Source organism: Diplodia seriata, assembly GCF_021436955.1.
Source record: "Diplodia seriata strain FDS-637 chromosome Unknown scaffold_12, whole genome shotgun sequence".
Lineage (NCBI taxonomy): Eukaryota > Fungi > Ascomycota > Dothideomycetes > Botryosphaeriales > Botryosphaeriaceae > Diplodia > Diplodia seriata.
Window position 1 is genome coordinate 512,282 of NW_027117319.1, and position 17,674 is coordinate 529,955.

The 17,674-nt window shown below is 55.2% G+C and overlaps 2 protein-coding genes and 1 non-coding gene across 3 annotated transcripts; all 3 read right to left on the bottom strand.

The window, feature by feature from the left end:
• Window positions 1-1,380: 1,380 nt before the first annotated feature.
• On the bottom strand, window positions 1,381-2,481 carry SLS55_010301 (uncharacterized protein; the record flags this gene model as incomplete). The annotated part of the gene is made up of 1 exon (XM_066781689.1): window positions 1,381-2,481. The coding sequence occupies one exon, from the start codon at window positions 2,479-2,481 to the stop codon at window positions 1,381-1,383; it is 1,101 nt and encodes a 366-aa protein (XP_066627972.1).
• Window positions 2,482-3,204: 723 nt separating this feature from the next.
• Window positions 3,205-4,266, bottom strand: SLS55_010302 (uncharacterized protein; the record flags this gene model as incomplete). The annotated part of the gene is made up of 1 exon (XM_066781690.1): window positions 3,205-4,266. One exon carries the CDS (start codon window positions 4,264-4,266, stop codon window positions 3,205-3,207), a length of 1,062 nt encoding a protein of 353 aa, XP_066627973.1.
• Window positions 4,267-16,245: 11,979 nt separating this feature from the next.
• Window positions 16,246-16,383, bottom strand: SLS55_010303. Its single transcript has one exon. It is a non-coding gene; the product is annotated as a tRNA-Gly (tRNA).
• Window positions 16,384-17,674: the final 1,291 nt, after the last annotated feature.

Consider the following 17,674-nt stretch of genomic DNA (forward strand, 5'->3'; position numbering starts at 1 on the left):
TCCAGGACCTGCAAAGCAGCGCGTCTCCAAGCATCGCGTGCCGGATGGCAACGGCGACAACTCACTCTGGGCGGAGGTCCGGCTTCGCAGCCTGCTTTCCCGATTCTTGCATAGTCCTTTTGGCGGGTCACTGGCACCGCTGCCTGCTTTGAGCCTTTTGCGTGAGAGCGGCGGTCATGGCGGGTATTCCAGTGAAGGCATGTGTGGCGAGCGGGCAAACGCGATTGGGATCGAGCTGGCACGGGGACTGGTGAAGGCAAGAGGGGCTGCGCTAGCGTTGGCTGTCGTGAAGGTGGTGCTGATGAAATGGTCGGTTGCGGGATGGAACGTTGGTAATGATTACTTACCTAAGTGGCCGTGTTGGGGCTTGCGCCATCGAAGCCGCCGGGCGCAAAGCTGGACGTGTTGCACAGCCCGCCAACATCCAAAGACCCAAGATCTCGTCACTCGATCTACGAGCCAGAGTGAAGCGGAGCGGTCTCCGGCGAACCCACCATGACTTTCTCGGTCGCGTTAGCCGCTTATCTCTAGTCCACCCTTAGTGACAAGTCTATTCAGACCTCGTCGTCTCGACGGCCCTGCGAATGCAGTTGTTCCGCAGAGAGCCGAACGTCGGCCAGTCTCGGAAAGCCACGGCATCGTCCAGGCGAAGCGGGCCGGCGGGCGGACACGGTGCCGAAATCACTGGGATCTCGCGCCGATCGGACGAATCATGGCGACACAGCGGCCGGCTCTATCGCTCAAATGTAAGAGAATCTACAAACCGCGCCGCACCCCAGACGTTTGACGTTCGCTGCTCAACCACCGCCAATCCGGACCCGTGCAGCCTGGCCTTCGACACCATCATGCTGCCGCACTGCTGCTTTTGTTGATCCTTTTTCGCCAAACGTTTCCGTGTTGCGCTCCGACCTGGTTTGCCGTGCTCGCATGTCATGACTGGTCGCACACGTTGCCGTCGGCCAATGGTAAGCCTGGGTTATCACGGTGATTGGTCGAATGCGCAAAAGGAACGAGGGGAGCCACTAGTCAACAAAGAAATCATCTGTGGTGAACAATTACAAGCGGTTGTGTTTAAGTCTGGCACACCAAAAACGTCCCAGCAATGCTACTGACGTCAACGCCAGTGTCTTGAAGCAGTCACTATAAATCTACATCACTGGTGTCTGCTATAACGCCCCACCAAACTCAAAGCCTATAGCGATAAGCGGTCACGTAGGAGCTCAGGAAGGAATCCCCGCACGTAAATGAACTTGCTAGTAAACATCCAACATAACAGCAGCTACTAATACAAATACAGTACTACTTGAGCCCCTTCTCGCTGCCAGCACGCTTGACCCTTTCCCCATCTTTATCCACGGCTCTATCGCATTTATAGAGAATCTATCGACGGCGCTTAGGGTTACGCTTAAGCATGGCCGTCATAGACCTCAGCTTGTTTGCGTAGTCCATAGTATCCCTCTCCTTTCCAGAGCGGGTATAATGGTAGAATTTGGTGGGTCTTGAAGGGTTGGACACCCCCGGGACGGGTCGCGTCACCTTGGGCTTCGTCTCCTCCTCTTCTTCTGATGGTTCTTCGTCGCTGAACAGGGCCTGATAGGGTGCGATGTCCGCTTTCGCAATTTCTGTCTTTGCGGGTTTTCTAATCTCTTCCGAGATCTCTTCATCATCCAATCCGGCTTTGTTGGGTGTAGAAGATTTCTTTCTGATGGCTGCCTTCTTGTTGGATTTTTCCTCGTCGTCTAAGATGTTTTCATCCTCCAGTATTGTCTCGTTGGGTATAGACATCTTCCTTTTGATGGCTGTCTTCTTGACGGGTGTCTTATCCGCAGAGACACTTGCATCTTCCAGTTTCCTCTTCCTGATGCCGGGCAGCTTCTGTGTGGTTTCTTCCTTGTGATCCGACAACCGACGTTTGACACGTGTCTCTTCCGTTGGGACAGAGGTCTTCTTTGTTTCTCGTTGATGGGCATCCGACGTTTCCGTACGGTCGGCCTCCAGCTGACGACTGACGCTTCTAGTGCGCCTGGCGGAAACGATTGTTTCCTTCCCTTCATCCTTTGCATTCTCGTTGGCCTTTGCTCCATCAGCCACCCTGTCCGCGGATTCTGCGCCCACCTCACGCTTGACAACGCTTGATCGCTTCCTGGGGGTTGCCATCTTTTCCTCTCCTTTTACATCTTTAGGTGCCGTGTTTTCATCCATCGCCTTCGTAGGGCGTGGACTGGCGGAGCGTTTTTCGTCAATGTTTGTCGTATCAGCGGCAGCATCCGTGTCCTTCTTTGTGTTTTCCTTCTTGTCGGAAAACGCTGCTGTGTCACCCTGCTTTGTTGGCTTGACATTTTCTGCCGATTCGGTAGGATCAGCCTGGCTTTTCTTTCGGATCGTCTTCTTCACGCCTGAGGCTCTCCTGCCTGTTGGAGAAGCTAGATCAGGCAACGCGATCATGGCCGCCTGCCACCCGGAAACATTTCCACCGGACATGTTAGTTCGTTCTTCGTGAAGTAAATGGATGGTCGTGTCTTTGGCTGGGCTTGTGTGGACCGGGACGAAGGTAGGTTCGGTGGAGTGGGTAGGGTAGGAAGATGAGCCAGTGATCCCGACCCTTTCAGAACCTGGCAGGTCAATCTGGCTTTTATTCAAACTTCAGGTCGTACTATGGCGCTTGCCTTTGTTATGTTGGTGGCCGAACACGGCACTGGTTCTTTGTTTCAACCGAGTGGCTACAGCGCAAGCCGAATAAGACATTGGCTCTCTACCTTTACAGTATTACAAAGAAAACGGCATTCGGAGACCAAACTGATGGTGAGCAAACAACCTTCCGTAGCCTTATAAAGGAGGCCCAGCCGATCACTAACACATAAATGTTTTAAACTCAAGGAATCCTTATCGTTGAAGAAGAAAGGACTGCTGAGAGTTGACTCGATGTTTAAGATACGTGTATAATCAATATAAAGGCTTTAATCGATAATATTCACGGTTTGCAAATAAAAAGGTATTGGTTTCCAAATTTTTAATTCCCAGCTAGCAGAACAAGTCCCAAGTCAATTCGATCATGATGCTGTTAGGTATCGGAATTGAAACAAAAGCTAACAAACAAGTTCAACAGTCTCGATGTCTCCCACATAGGGTCTCATTAAACCGAGGTCCAGAAAGGGTACCAACATCGCTACAAGGGTGGGCACACTGGTCTCGCAATGACTCGAGCTAGTTCATGGCCTCGCGAACTTGCTGCAAGAAGTCGTTGATATATGACATCTTGATCTCCGAGTTGCCGAACGCCTCACTGGCGAAGACTCCGTACCACCACTCGATCCTCATGGACATTCGGTTCCTCGTCCAAGGGCAAGGGTCCTGGGGGCTCCACGGTCCAGGGCAATCGCTCCACTCGTTCGTCAGGTCCCGCAAGTGTATCGGCGCGGCCGTGCTAAGCCATGACAAAGTCACATCCTCCCCGTTGCCGCGGTTCTTGAGAAGGAGCTGCACGGTCAAGCTGCCGGGGGAAGGAGTGTGCCCAAAGGGTGGCAGTTCGACGATCGCGTCTGCTGTCATATGGGCGGCTTCGAAGTTCTGGGAGCCCCAGCGTAGCTCCACAGCAGCGACTGAAACTCCAAAGTTGGGGGCGCCGGTGACAGGGGAGCAGCCTATGAAGCGTAGGAGGGCATGGGTTGTCTGTTCCTGACCAGCGCCATGGAACGGAGGCACGCCAACCCACCAGCTGGGGCGGAAGTTGAAGATGTTGATCCGGTACATGTCGTCGATGGTGTATTCTCTGGAAGTTGCTGACTGTGGAGGTGGTCCATGGCTGTGGTCGTTGCCGTTTCCACTGGCGGGCTGTCCTGGATTCGGCGCCTGCTGAGGGTTCATCCGCGTGACGAACGAGGGAAGCGGCTCGAATACATCACCTCCATCCAAGCTGTGTGGGTTCCAGGTGGACACCCAAGAGTCGTCTTGGATAGCCATTTTGCACAGTCCGGCGATGCGTGAGCGGTACCACGATTCCGATGCACAGAGGTAGCCCTCGATGTCCCGCAATCCCCTAAAGTCGAACTTCAGGTCCTCCTGTGCCCGCTTGGCTTCATCGTTTCCCGCAATCCGGTCTGGATGCAGTAGCAGATGCAGCCTACGGATGTACCGACGAAGGGTTGCATAATCGGGGGTGGGGGTATGCGGGTCGATGCCCAGCAAGTTGCAAAAGGCTCCGGCTGAGAGGCCCAGAGAGTTGGTTTTCTTGTTCAAGAAGTTCTTGGTGGTGCGTTGGCTCGACATTCTGTGGAGTTGTCGCGTGGGTGTAGTGTAGTCGTAGAAATCTAGCAGCGGTGGATTTTTATAGTGAGCATTTTGGTCAGTGTTCTTGGACAGTCCCTGACCGACTCGGACATGGACTAACACAGGTTGGTGTTTGTAGGACCGTCTGTCGTATAGTCATGGTGATTGGATTCACCCTGAACAATGTTCCAGTTCAAATACGATAGCTCTCTGAGTAGCTGACGGGCCATACGCGTCTCCCGGCGGTAAGTAGCATTGTCGACGTCAGATCTGAATACAGCGTGAGGGAAGTCGATTAGCACAAGATTTCCACACTCCCTGATGGCGTCATCTTCCTCGATCTCGCTGTGGGCAAGCCCGGCCTCGTGGAGTTGGCGAAGTGTGTATAGATGGTAGTCGCGATACCGATCACGCTCCGACCTCGCAAGGTCACCAAGGACATCGCCAACGGGAGGACCAGAGAGGCGTTGCAGCGGAAAGACTGGCGCATATTGGGGGTCGTCTGGGTGCCGGTGCCGGTGCCGGAGCCGGCGGCGTCGAGCTTGCTGCGGGTATTGCTCATGACAGAGTTGGTGTTTTCGGCGGACGCTAGCATGCATCGCACAGGACGGATCTCGGTCGCGGGTAAGGCTATGGCAAGGTCAGCGGAGGACGGTGTGAAGTTTTTGTGCGGCGGCGGCGAGCTTGTGGAGTCGGCGCTGGCGGGTGTGGGCGTAGCTTGCGGTGGACGCGTTGGCTTTCACCCGAAACCCGGCCAGCGGACAACCATCACAACCTGCGACCAAGCGCTCCGCCATTCCCATTCGCCATCGCCCGCCATGGCCTCGCCTTCGCCCCCGCCTCGCACGCGCGAGCCGTCGATGCCGTCGGACCCTGGCGTGCTTGCGATCCACGCCCGCTACTACCACAAGCACATGCTCCAGCCCGCTGTCGACAAGCTGAATCTGCTGCTCATCAACCCCCGCCCCACGCGCTGTTTCGACCCGAGAACGCCGACTCCGTCGCCCATAGCGCCTTCGGTGTCCCGGCTGACCTCTGCGCCGCCTTCGCGCCGCCCCTCGCCCGCCGCTCGTCGGGCCAACAAAAGCGCGAACCCGATGCCCATACACGGCATGATCACACGTTCCCGACGCCGCCAGCAGCCTGTTTCGCTACTTCAACTCGACACGCGCGGCAAAGCAGTAGTCGTTTCTCCAACGCGCATCGTCCGCAGGGTCTGAAGCTCATCCCGGGGCTGCTTCGCTGGGAGCTCTCTAGCGCACTGTATTCCGGTCAGTATACTCTTCTGCTTGTTGGGTCCGCCATTGACTACAGAACACCAGGTATGACTCAGCAAGACAGTTGGATGCTCCAGGCGTGCATCACTGCCTGGCAATTGGTTCCAAAATGGGGTTGGATATGTGAGTTGCCTTGGGCCGTCGCTGCTGGGTACGACTCGTGTTAGTAGGTACAGTTTAGCCCATAACTTAAATATCTCAGTTAATTGCTCGGAGCGGTTACTTCTTAATTGCGTATGGTTAACATCGCAGATCAGCCATGCTTCCGAGCCACTCGTCCATTACATTCAATACGCACTGTGTTCATCGTCGACATCAAATTTGTATCACACAATCTGTCCAGACTCTACATAGCGAATAAGGCAGGGCCATCTTGGAACCAATGGTCAATGTTACTCTTGTCGATTCATGTCAGCACCCATGGAAATGATTGACGCATCCACACCGGGTCATGGTGTCCGCAGCTTTCAACACAGCGCGAAGTGCATGCAATACAGGTATGTCCATCCCGTGCTCTTTCGAGGGCAACTAACTGAAACGTAGATAGCTACGTACATAGTAATGGGTTGGAGGGTTGAAGGCAACAGGACAGTAGTATTGTTTCAGGTATATGCGCCGGGACGCGGTAGAGCACGAAGCCTTGGGAGAGCTGGTAGTAGCTTCGCTGACGCTGATAGCAAGCTCGGAGAAAACAGCAATGCATGGTATCGAAGCGTACTAGTCCAGGACCGTTTCATAACCAGGGTTCACGATTGATTTGATCGGTAAGCACGAGCGGGGTCTGAGGGTCCGCTTCCAATCCGCTTGCGCTTGTTGCGAACCGTGTCCATAGCCATGGCATTGAGGGCGAAGCTTCAGGCATACAAGGGTCTGACACATGGGGGGCCTCGGCAGATATGGAAATCGGTCTGTCATGGTATAGTATCAAGTGCGGGAGATGTTGAAATGGCGGTTCGTTGATCGGAAAGATATGGTCAGGCTGTACGGCACCGAGACTGCGTCGAACGAACGGCTCGTAAGCAAGTCGGCGAGTTTTCAAGTTTGGTGGCCATGCTCCTCTGCGTAACGGAGTTCTTCTTCGAGCAACCGCGGATTGTAGAGAAAATACACAAAATGCCTGTCCGCTGGAACGCAAGCTCCGGTGCTGCGAAATGTGCTGACGACGTAGGTGCGCGCCATAGGAACGGTGACGACATTCGTTACGATTGGACAGCTGATTGAAAATCTGACTTCCGCTCATCGCACAGCATCTACTAGGGAAAGTCAGCTGTGTTCGAAGAAAGAGGAGGGGAGGTACAGGAAACATACCTTGTTTTTGGTGTCGATAGACAAAAAGGCTCGCTCGTAGCATGGAAGGTCTTAGAATACACCAAAAAGAAAAACAGAAAAAGAAAACCCGGACCCTCCACTCGAAAAGTTTGTCGAAAAAAGCGCTCACGCGTCGAAGACATTGTCAAGCGGTTAACCATGATGAAAATCACAGAACCCTCACTCAACGTGTGTTAGTAGCGGGTGGTAGACTTCGATTGTGCTTAACCACAAAAGGAACCATGGTGTCGTCGCCAAAAGAGTGTTGGAAATCGAAGTTGATTAGACAAAGGTGTAGATGCGTAATTGGCGTTGAAGAAGGCGCCATGAAGAAGCAGTGGTTTCAGGCAGCTAACTATGATCCAGGATCAAAGTACAGTGCCTGAAAGGTAGCGCCAACAAGAGGTAATATCAAGGCGCTACGAAAAAAGGATGGTGTCAAGCCGTCAACGATGATCGAAGACCAAGGTACAGTGCCTGGAAGGTTGGCGTTGAAGACGATGCCAAAGGGTGGGTTCAAACGGTAAACAATGACCCAGAAACGAGATCACGGTACTCCGCTTGGGTTTTTGAAGGTTGTCAAAGAACATGTCGACGGGTTGTTTGGATTGCAAGCGATTAACAATGGTCCACGACCACGGTACCTCACTTGAGTTGTCGAAGAATTGTTGACAGGCGATCAGAAGTTGTGTCGAAAAGGTGAAGGTGTCACCCTGCTGAGCGAATGAAGCCACACAGAAGAAGTGTCGCACGTCGGTGTGAAGTGAGCTCGGCTGGTTCAAGGGTCAGCTTGCGGTTTCGGAATAAGGTCACGGCGCGCTTACCTAGCTCTGGCTGAGTGACGACATCAAGCAATCATGGCGGATGTTGTGAGATTGAGGGTACAAGATGAGCCGCGCATCCGTGTGAAGTGAGCTCGCCTGGTCGATGAGTCAGTTTGCAGTTTGGCATTGAGTAAGGTCACGGCGGGCTTACCTGGCTCTGTCTTCGGAAGCGGTAGAAGAGGGTTGATCGGGGTGGCGCAAGGTGAGCGCTGGTCGGCAATGACGTAATCTGCGCAGCGTCGCGTGGTCGCAAATTTGTACCAGGTCGTCCTGTCGCGCGCCCACTTGCGCCCGGTCACATGACGCCTGCAATATGCGCCGCCGCGTCCGCCGAGAGTCGCTGGTGGTGCGCTAGCTGAGAGAGGAACGAGGAGGCGGGCGCATCACTTCCGCCGTAGCCTTAGGAACGCCAGCATGGCGGGTGAAGAAATTGCCCAGGTGAATCCAGGGTCTGGACGTAGATACTGGTTTTAAATCCGCCCATATACGTCAGGATCTTGTATTCAACTACCCCTCCCATGCATTATTTTTCATGGGGCAGATGCGGATGGGCGAGTTCTTTTGTCACTCACTGTGCTAGCACGCTAGGTAAGACAGGGCCCTGCGAGCTGACGGACACTGAGGACAGGCCCTGACAGGTCCCCACCACCGGCTAAGTTCACCTCCAATTTCGAAATGTCAACGCAGAATCACCATGATAGATCGTACGACACCCGTTCAATTATTGCATGTTGTAGAAGAGGCAGCCATCCATCCATCCGCTGGTCATCATTTCCCCTCCCTTCCTTCCCCTCTCATCCCGTTCATGTAGCATAAAGCCGCAACACTGCGCAGGAACCTGATCCATGCGCACACTTTGCTCATGGCTAGGTAGAACCAGAGCCTGATTTAGCCTCGGCATCCAAGGCTGACGCTTTTGACAATGCCTTCAGCATGTCGACAACACGCTCTGTTCTCGCGCTTTGAGCAAGGGATTCGTCGATAGCTGCCCGGATTGAGGCCTTCAACTCGGCGGCCATGGCATCCCTCTTTTGATCGACCTCAGCTGTTTCAGCCTCGAGATCGGCCCTCACCCAACACCATACCCCAAGCCTCTAGCCACATCAAACTTGGCGCAACAAAGCATGGCTCCAACTACCTATGCAAAAGTGTGTTTAAACCAACATGTACGTCCGGATCTCTGCTTTCACTGGCCATGAAACAGAATCTTATGTGCTCAATTTCAGTCTGTCATGCAGGCGAACGCGTTCGACGTGGCTGTCACTTAACCAGTAAGAAATGATGCAGTGGTTGAGTGAGCGTAAATCCCGTCGGGTGATTGCGGCGTGCGGAGGTTTTGATTGGCTGCTGTCTATACTTGATCGCCTTCGCAATGTCGACCGCCCGACTAATTATCTGCTGGGTAGGCATACAGGACGGAGGCTGACTCTGTCTCCCAATCTGCATGGGAGTAGTTTTTTCCTCCTGAGCGGGAGAGAACTGTGGGTCACTTACGACACTGAGGGGGCGAGTAATCCCCATTGCTCCTCTTGAAGTTCAATCATGACCGGCAGTTGAGTCAAAATTCCTACAGATGATAGGTCAATGCTGCAGAGCGCAGAAGGCTGCTCAAGGAAAAATCTCTATACTTCATTGGCCCCACTGCCGGGTATATTGCTAACATCTGGTTGGTGAAAGGCGGAAGACGACACCATACTCCGAGAGCTGCATACGAGCCCTTCGAGCCTCTTCTCTCGGACCTCCCGGAGCAGCATCTGTGACTTCCGATCTAGTTTCACAGCATCACCGCGGAGGCGGACACCGCGGAGGCGGAAGGCGCGGCGGCAGCGGAGACGGCACCGAAGCCCTGCTCTCTGGCTTATCACCCCACACGACGCCCGGGTCCCAGCAGGCTGGACCGGCAGCTATCGCACCGCATCACGGGCGGCAAGTCGCCCACGTCCGATACGAGGGACCGGTCTGACCCTCGACGAGCTGCAGCATTAGCAGTGATCAGTGATGACCGTTTTCCCCAATCATGGACGCTGCGGCCGGGATGCGGGCTGTACTACTACTAGCGTTCGCCGTTTCCTACGTTCGACGACCATGCGCGAGGCTGCGGAAGCCGGCTGCGGCTCTGTTCGGATGACTCATCCGAGGTATACGTGCATTCGCCGATGGTACCTAGGGAGAGGCGGTCGGCCTTTCATGTCCCTACCCGCCAAGCTAGCTCGATGCGATGGTTTGCGACGAGCTCACGGCCGCGTGCCTCTGCTACTGCAATCTTGGTGGCTCTCGGGAAACTGTTTCAGACAGACCTTGTAGCGTGGCGCCGGCCGGCCTGCCTGCTGCCCGCCTCCGCCACCGCCACCGCCACTGCCCATTCCAGCGATCGTGATGTGAAGACACCAATAAAGAAACCCCTGACGGTCCTTGACAACAACAGTTCCTTCCCCCGTCATCATTGTGACAAGCTCGACGTTTCGAACGGACCCAGCCCCGATCCCGAAGCGCCCCTTGCGCGCATCGGCAGAAGAGCCCTGGTCCATTGTGTAGGCGTTTCCGAAGACGGCGAGCCGCAGTAGGTGGTGTGATGAACACCATCGGCAGCATTCCAGCGGTGGTAAGTACATACGCAGGCGCCTGCCATCCATGCTCGGCTCACCTGCTGCGGGGATGCGGGAGGCCAAGGTTCCGACCAGGCCTGCAGCGGGTGCAACTAATGAGCGAGCGGGCTGGCGCGGTCGCACTGAGGCACAGCCAATTACCATGACGACGGCAACGACCCTGGCTCGGCTCGTCGGATGGGGTCCCGCCGTCTGCACGTCCAGCGGCATCCCTGTCAGGTCAGCCCGCCCCTCGCCCCCGGCCGCCGATACGTCTCTCGATCGCGATTCGCTGCGCATTGCGGCGAGGACTGCGGCGGCCGCGGCGTCTCGCCAGTCGCTGTAGCGAGAAACCCGCGGAGGCGGGGCGATGCTCCGGGCAATATCTTCGCGCGCAAATGCTTCGACAGCGGATTGAGCTGGGGAGACGAATGCCGGGATGTCAACACCACGGCAGCATATCGTGACGGGACGTAAGAATAAGCTTCCCGCTGCATGGCGCTCGTCGATCGTCGACCGGGCCGCCCGGCGTCGTGGGTGCGGTCCGGGCCTTCATGCGGACGCCGTTGACGGACATGAACCTTCTTCAGATCGTCCTCGTCGCCCGCCGCGGTGCGCGAACCGTCGACCGGTTGCATTCTCGCTCGGAGGAGCTCCGGCGCTAGTCCGGAGTCTTCTCCGTCCAGCGCTGAGTCCGCGAAGCAATACCATCCCCGCCCGTCAACGGAGTTGCTGCACTGCGGCCGTCACTTGCGTGTTACCCTCGCGCGTGTACTGATGAGCGTCTTTTAACTTCATATCTAGAGTCTAGACGCTTCAATACCACCTTGCAAGCCTCGGACAGGGAAGTTTCGCAGTGTGGGAAATAGCGGAGGGTGTGGAAGATGCGCTGCTGGCTGCTCTTACTGACGTCCCGTATGGGTAGACAACACCACGCAAAGTGATAGATGCACTAACTAGTGAATCCAACAATAGTTCATCCTGACCATGTTATTCATGGTCAATTAATTGCGAGCAAACATCAGCATACTACTAACAGTCGAGACATGGAGACAATGCACCGCAGTAACACCTATCGTATACCATAATACTGAATAAGCATGACAGTTGAATAATAATGTCATTTACATTAAGAGCTAAGGTAAACTTGATTTAGTCATGTAACAATAGCCATGGCCACATTAGAGACATGAAGCTTGCGTTTGACACTCCGTACAAGATTGAATCAGGCGTTCTGGAATGGAGCTTGTGGTACCGATCATCTGGGGCGGGGTTCCCTAATCAAAGCACTGACTGCACCTAAAAAGCACATATCCCGTTATGAAAAGATGCTTTTTCTCCAAAGCTGCCCACGTACCCATGCCGATCTTCCTCGGATCTCGATCTTTCCCATGATCCGATTTGTCCGGCCAGGTACGCCGTTCACAAACGTGGCAGCCTGCATGCATCCAAAAATTCATTAAATTGCGCAGTGTCCATGCAAAAGCCAAGCAAAAACCAAGCGGCGTGGGCGAGGCAACCGATCTCGCACACTTACAGGGGTGCATGCAGACCCATGACGATTCTATCGATTCGCAGGGCCGGGACCGCCCTGTTCGTGCACGCCTGTACTACCACACGCCCGTTTCCGCGCAACTCATTCGCTGGCGGGCTGCATCTCTGCAGCAGTGCTGACCACCCGTGACGGACCATGCTAGGGTCATTCAAGGATGCTCCCGGGCTTCTGGACGTGCCTTGGAAATGTACAGGAGGGTGCCGCAGCGGAGTGCTAGCGTCGACCTTGCTTCTTCTTCTGGCTAATACGACTTTAACCTATCGCATTACCAGAATCCGGCTAGGGTCCCCATTTTACCACCGATTAATATAATTTTAGCCTATCATGGGACTACGATACGACTAGAACCTCTCGGTCCACAGAATCTACAGTCTTCGCGCTAGCCCTCCGCTGCGGTAGGAGGCTATATTTTGGCTCTTTGAAATGTCGGTGATGCGGCGCATTGACGCAGCATCTCGTTTGACCGGGCACTGCATGAACTTTGGCAATGCGGAGCAAGGGTGGGTAGCCCTGCACATTGGTCACAGTGACTGGCCGGTGAAAGTTTCGATATCCATCAAATGCTGGGGGTGGTATTTAACTGTAATGACAAGTGCCGCACATTTGTATCTTCAACGACTGGTGATGATGATACGAGTGCTGATAACCGTTTATACCGAAACTCAGTATTAACTCTGGCAAGGTGTGCCATCCGAGCAACCGAAAAAAAAAAAAAGGCTTGCCGCCTATTTGCTCCAAGAGAGCAATAGAGCCACTGAGACATAATCCCCACCCAAAGTTCCGCGAGGCCGAGACGCCGTCGCGAATCTGAAGACTCGTCGTTCCGCCGTATCGTCGCCATCATTCCTCCACATTGTCGAATCTGTGTTTGTATCCGAGAATACGTCAGCACGAGTATGTATGTAATCCACGCCGCGGACAGATTTGTTTTATCATCAACAACCGCATCGACCGCCCCAGCCCATGAAAAAGGCAAGAGAGCAAGAAAATAAAAACACACATTTCCACACCAGAAGTGAAGCCCAAAGCAACGAGGATAGAGGGCGAGAGTGTGAGTAAGAGAGGACGAGAAAGAGAGCAAGAGAGCGAGAGAGAGGACGAGAGAGAGCGAGAGAACGAAAGAGACAACCAAAAACTTACAGCCCAGCCAAGCCCCCCACCTCCCCCTCCCCCTCCACCCCTCCCCCAGCAGCGCGATCCCCCTCCCCCCACCACCCATCCCTCCTCGCGCCTTGCCTCTCCCTCCTCCTCACCTTCCGCTCCGCCCTTTCCCTCTTCCTTGCCGCCACCCGACCTGCCCCCTCCTCCTCCCCCTCCCCCTCCTCTCCCTCCTCATCCGTCCCGCGCCCCTCTCCGCGCTCCCTCTCCTCGCGCATCCTCCTCTTCGCCGCCTGCCGCTCCTCCTTCCGCTGCGCCCGCCGCTCGTCGCACGCGGCCGACTCGGCGCGCCAGATGGCCACGACCGTCGCGACGTAGGCGGGGTCGTAGCAGAGGTGCTCGGGGGGCGGGTGGTGCGTGTCGTCGTTGGTGTTGGTGGTGGTGGTGTTGTTGTCGATGTTGGGGGGAGGGATGGTCGGGGCGTCGTTGTGCGCCGAGGAGGGGTGGTGGTGGTGGGCGGTTGGCACGGGGATGGCGGTGGCGGTGGCGGCTGCCGGGTTGGTGGGGAGGTGTTGCGTTGCGCCCATTGTGCGCTTGGGTTGGTGGTGGTACGGCGGGAGGTGGGGGGGTTTTTTCTTCTCTCTCCCTCTCGCTTTTGGTTGGGGGGGAGGGGAGGGAACGAGGGGGGTGGGACAGGACGCGGGATGATGCGGGCGGCTCGGATGCAGAGAGGAGGAGGAGGGAGGTGGAGAAGCGGAGATGGTGCGGCGGCGGCGGCTGCTATGAGGGAGATGCAGCGATGGGAAGTTTTGCAGTAGTAGGCAGTGGGAGAGGGCCGCCGGAAGAAATGCTTGGACCGTTGCTTGTCTGGTTAGAAAATAGAACTTGGTACAGCACATGGCATGGGCTTAAGTAGCTGCTGAGCGTGCTGCACCGGCACCTGCTGGGCGCATGCGGTGCTCGGCGGCGTTAGCAGTGAGTTCGCAAATGTGCAGAGGGGGAGGGCAGGCCCAGACTCGGGCTCCCCCCTGATGGTGGCAGTTTCTTCACACTAGCGCGACGCGCGTGAGAAAGTAGTTTGCATACGCGCAATTCTCCGCATTCGGGTCGGCCAGGGATGGTGTGAGCAACAGGTGCTGGCTTGATTGATCGGGCTGCAGAGACGAGCGCCGACATTCGTCAGCTCCGCCCCTTGTTCAGATCCGCTACCACCGCCAAGCGCAGGGATCAACGAGGCAGCCAAGGGTATGGAGGCGGTATCCCAATCCCGATCTCTCGCGTGTCGCGTCCAACGGCCGGCTGCCGCTCCAGCACCGCATCCATCATTGAGTTATCGTGAGATGGAACTCTCGATTTCCTGCTGTCGCATTTGGTTGTGGTAGTATGCACGGCGAGGAGAGCGCGGCTGACGGGCCGTGGCAGGCATTGCATTGCATTGCACCCCGCATCCATGCAGCCTTGGCAGCCTACGCCGTTTGCCCGAAATTTCTTATGTGCAGCAAGTGCTGAAGTCGCACCGCTCTTCGTTCTTCTGCCAGGGTAGTTGCCTTGCTGCCTTCTTGCTGACCAATCTCTGTTTTCTTTTTTGTGGTTTGTATGCGGGGAGATGAGACAGCCGTTTTCGTGCGACTTGTCATTGTTTTTTCGGTGAGCGGACTTAGTCATTGTGGGAAAACAATTGCCATGCAGTGAGATGTTTACAGAACCGTAAGCCTGATACCGCAGACTTCAACTCACACATGCAGATGCTGCTTTTTCGTTTCGCCACATGGTCAGGCGGATCACACACTGTCCAATTCACTGTTGGTCATTCGGCAATCGAAGTGGAGCCGAGAAGCAATATGCAATGTATATTGGCGGGCGGGCACAGGTTATTGTGGAAAACGTTGGTGGGACGCGAGTCCAGCACTTAGCTGCAGGAAGTGGTACCATGTAGGCCAGTCCAATCGCGCTTGCCCGTCGACGTCCAGACTTAGCTCCAATTCTGCATCATGGTTAAGAACATCTCCTCTGACGTCTCACGGTGTTGATTCCGCGGGAAGTGATTGGAGCGATTGCATTGATTCGAAGTGAAACCATTTCTCGTTGGTTCCCACTTTCCTTCCACCTCATGCGGGTTAATCTCAAAACAATGCATAACTCCTGCCGACGCCGTGGTCGAAGAATCTTGGCGGCTCTAATTTCCGGGAGACCGAGGGCTCGGGACTTACAAGGAGTAAGACCGTCCACATCTCCGGCCATGCTACACCATGCCCATCCCGGCAGGCTCAGGGGTACACGCTGAATTTGGGTCAATGCATGGCTAGTGCAGCGGGTGGGCGCAGTCAGCCGTAGCAGCTTCCTGGCATGATCAGCCCGGTCAGGAAAGCCCGCCAATAATGCGGTATTCATGTGCGCAGACGGTGCTATCAATGCAGCCACGTCATCCACCTAATGCTCCGGCGGTGGCGACTCCTCGCTACGGTCAGATCCGCCATTTACTGAGTCTTGCAAGCTTCAGGCTGTGGCCAGACTGCCAAGCCCCTGACCCCCCGCACCATGTCATCCAATTGGGGTGGAAATGACTGCGGTGCTCATAATGCTCTGTCTTGGCGACCGCATTGGTCTTCAGTGTACACGTCCCGCGCTCACGACCCCACCGATTGTAGGCGTGTGTATCAACGAATGGTTATCACATGCTGGAATATATCTGATTGCAGCTTGGGTATCCTAGTGTGTGCGGGCATTCAGCAGTCAAACAAGCGCCGCTGACGCCATCGCAAACTGAAGCACTCGTTTTGTTGAACGGAGCTCGGGCTAAGAGAGTTGTTCTTCCGGTAAGCCGGAGAGCATTCCCTGTATCTGATTGGGTCGACGAAAAGTAACTTCTCAAGATGGGCTTGATTCCGCCGCGACGCCTTTTGGCTGCTAGCCAGGTCTGTTGGCGAAACATCCACCCCCTACCACTCATGTTTGGTTCTTTGCTGCAAAGAGAAGACCATCCACCACGAGTAGCAGCCAATGAAAGCACCGACACACCGCAACTCCCCGCCAATACTGCCACTTCGACAGTTCCATTTTGGGAACCGCCACCATTTCTTCCGTGCAAACTGGCTATCCACCCCACCACTCTTTGCTATGGTAGCTCTTATGCGAGCAATGGTCAGTTTGAAAGCAAGCCGGGCAGCAGCAATGGCATAAACCGGGGAATACGTGCTCGGCCCGGTGCTACTCTGCGGCCCGGGAGCGGAGCACAGTCCACCCGCAGATCCCGACTCACCACCACCTCGGACAAAAAAACTCTGCAAGCCGCATCTTCGCACTGTGCGATGTGTAGCAAGGGCAAAAGAGATTGCGTCGGCCGGGAATCGAACCCGGGGCTCATCGAATCATGGTGCTGAGCTCCCTGGAGAGTACTCGTGGGATGAGATACTCAGTGATGTCTGCAACCATCATGGCAACGATGAATTTTACCACTAAACCACCAACGCTGGTGCTCTTGTTATGAAAAGAATTTGCCGCGTAAGGACTATATACTACAAAGTCCTCAGTGGCTTCGTTGAGATGAATAACGGCGTGAGTTGATCTGTCAACGTTCGAGCGGTTTTTGAAAGTGTAGAGGTTGACAAGCACCGTGGAAACCCGGCTTGCATAGACAAGGGAGCTCCCTCTAGCCCAGCTTCCGTATACACGTCATTTCAGAGTGTATGGATGTGGAGAGAAGAGCGGTGGGAAAGGCAATTCGCACCGTTTGCAGAAGACCACCAAAGTTGTTGCGCATTGGCTCAAAGCCAGACCCTTTTTGCGGCTCCAGATGCTTGACGCAGCTGCCCCAGAAGCCATGAAACAGCATCGAAGCTACCCTGCATTGTCTATCCGCTGCAAAACTGCATTCAGCATTCGAGCATCCGTGATGGGAAGGGGCTTAACAGTCCACGTGCATCTTCCCCGCATAGGTGTCGGGGTAATCTTGGTCCGAGAGTTGCGTGGAACATGCCCACAGCCCATCGGGAGATAGGAGCTGGCTACGCGAGCCTTACTTCCCGTGCCTGATGCCCAATATCCCCACTGATATTCTCTAGCCAATCGTAGTAAGGAGCATGGATCTTGGGTACTGGTGTTAGCTTAAGGCTGATCCATAAGGTGGACTCAGCCAGTTGATGAGTCGGTATCCACTATCCATGGATTCCTTTCTGAAATGCCAGCGAACTGCAACGCGGTAGCCCTGTAGGCACGGCACGTATCCCGTACCCGGCTGGCATCCGACGTCGGTAGCGTCAAATTTCCAGCGGATGGCGTGCGCGTCTTGACTGCCCACGTAACGGACAACATCTCCCGTTTGCACATACAGCTAGGCGAAAGCTTCATGGCTGCCTGCGATCCCGCCATGACATGTTACCCACCAAACGCAGCGCAATCCTTCCCGCTCTCACCGCAAGCCCCAGACTCCTCTCGCTCTCAAAAAATGCTGCAACATCCCGCGTGCCTGTGGCACAGACGTGTGCACTCCACGGCAGCTCCCCAGTCACCGCCCTTCCCATCAAACACCGTACAGTCCTTGCTCTCTGCCCGGCATCCAGTCGAGAATTTTCCGTTCGCAAACAGTATAAGGAGAGACTGCAGGATTGAGTGTGCTCTTCTCGCCCGCCGCTCCGTACGGAAACAGCAAAACATGCCGACCGCCACCCACCCCTTTCTGCGAGCCAAACGGCATGCCAACGACAGCATTGACAGCTTCCCATACCGCGATCTTCCCAGCAGCTCCAGTACATGGACAGTCAC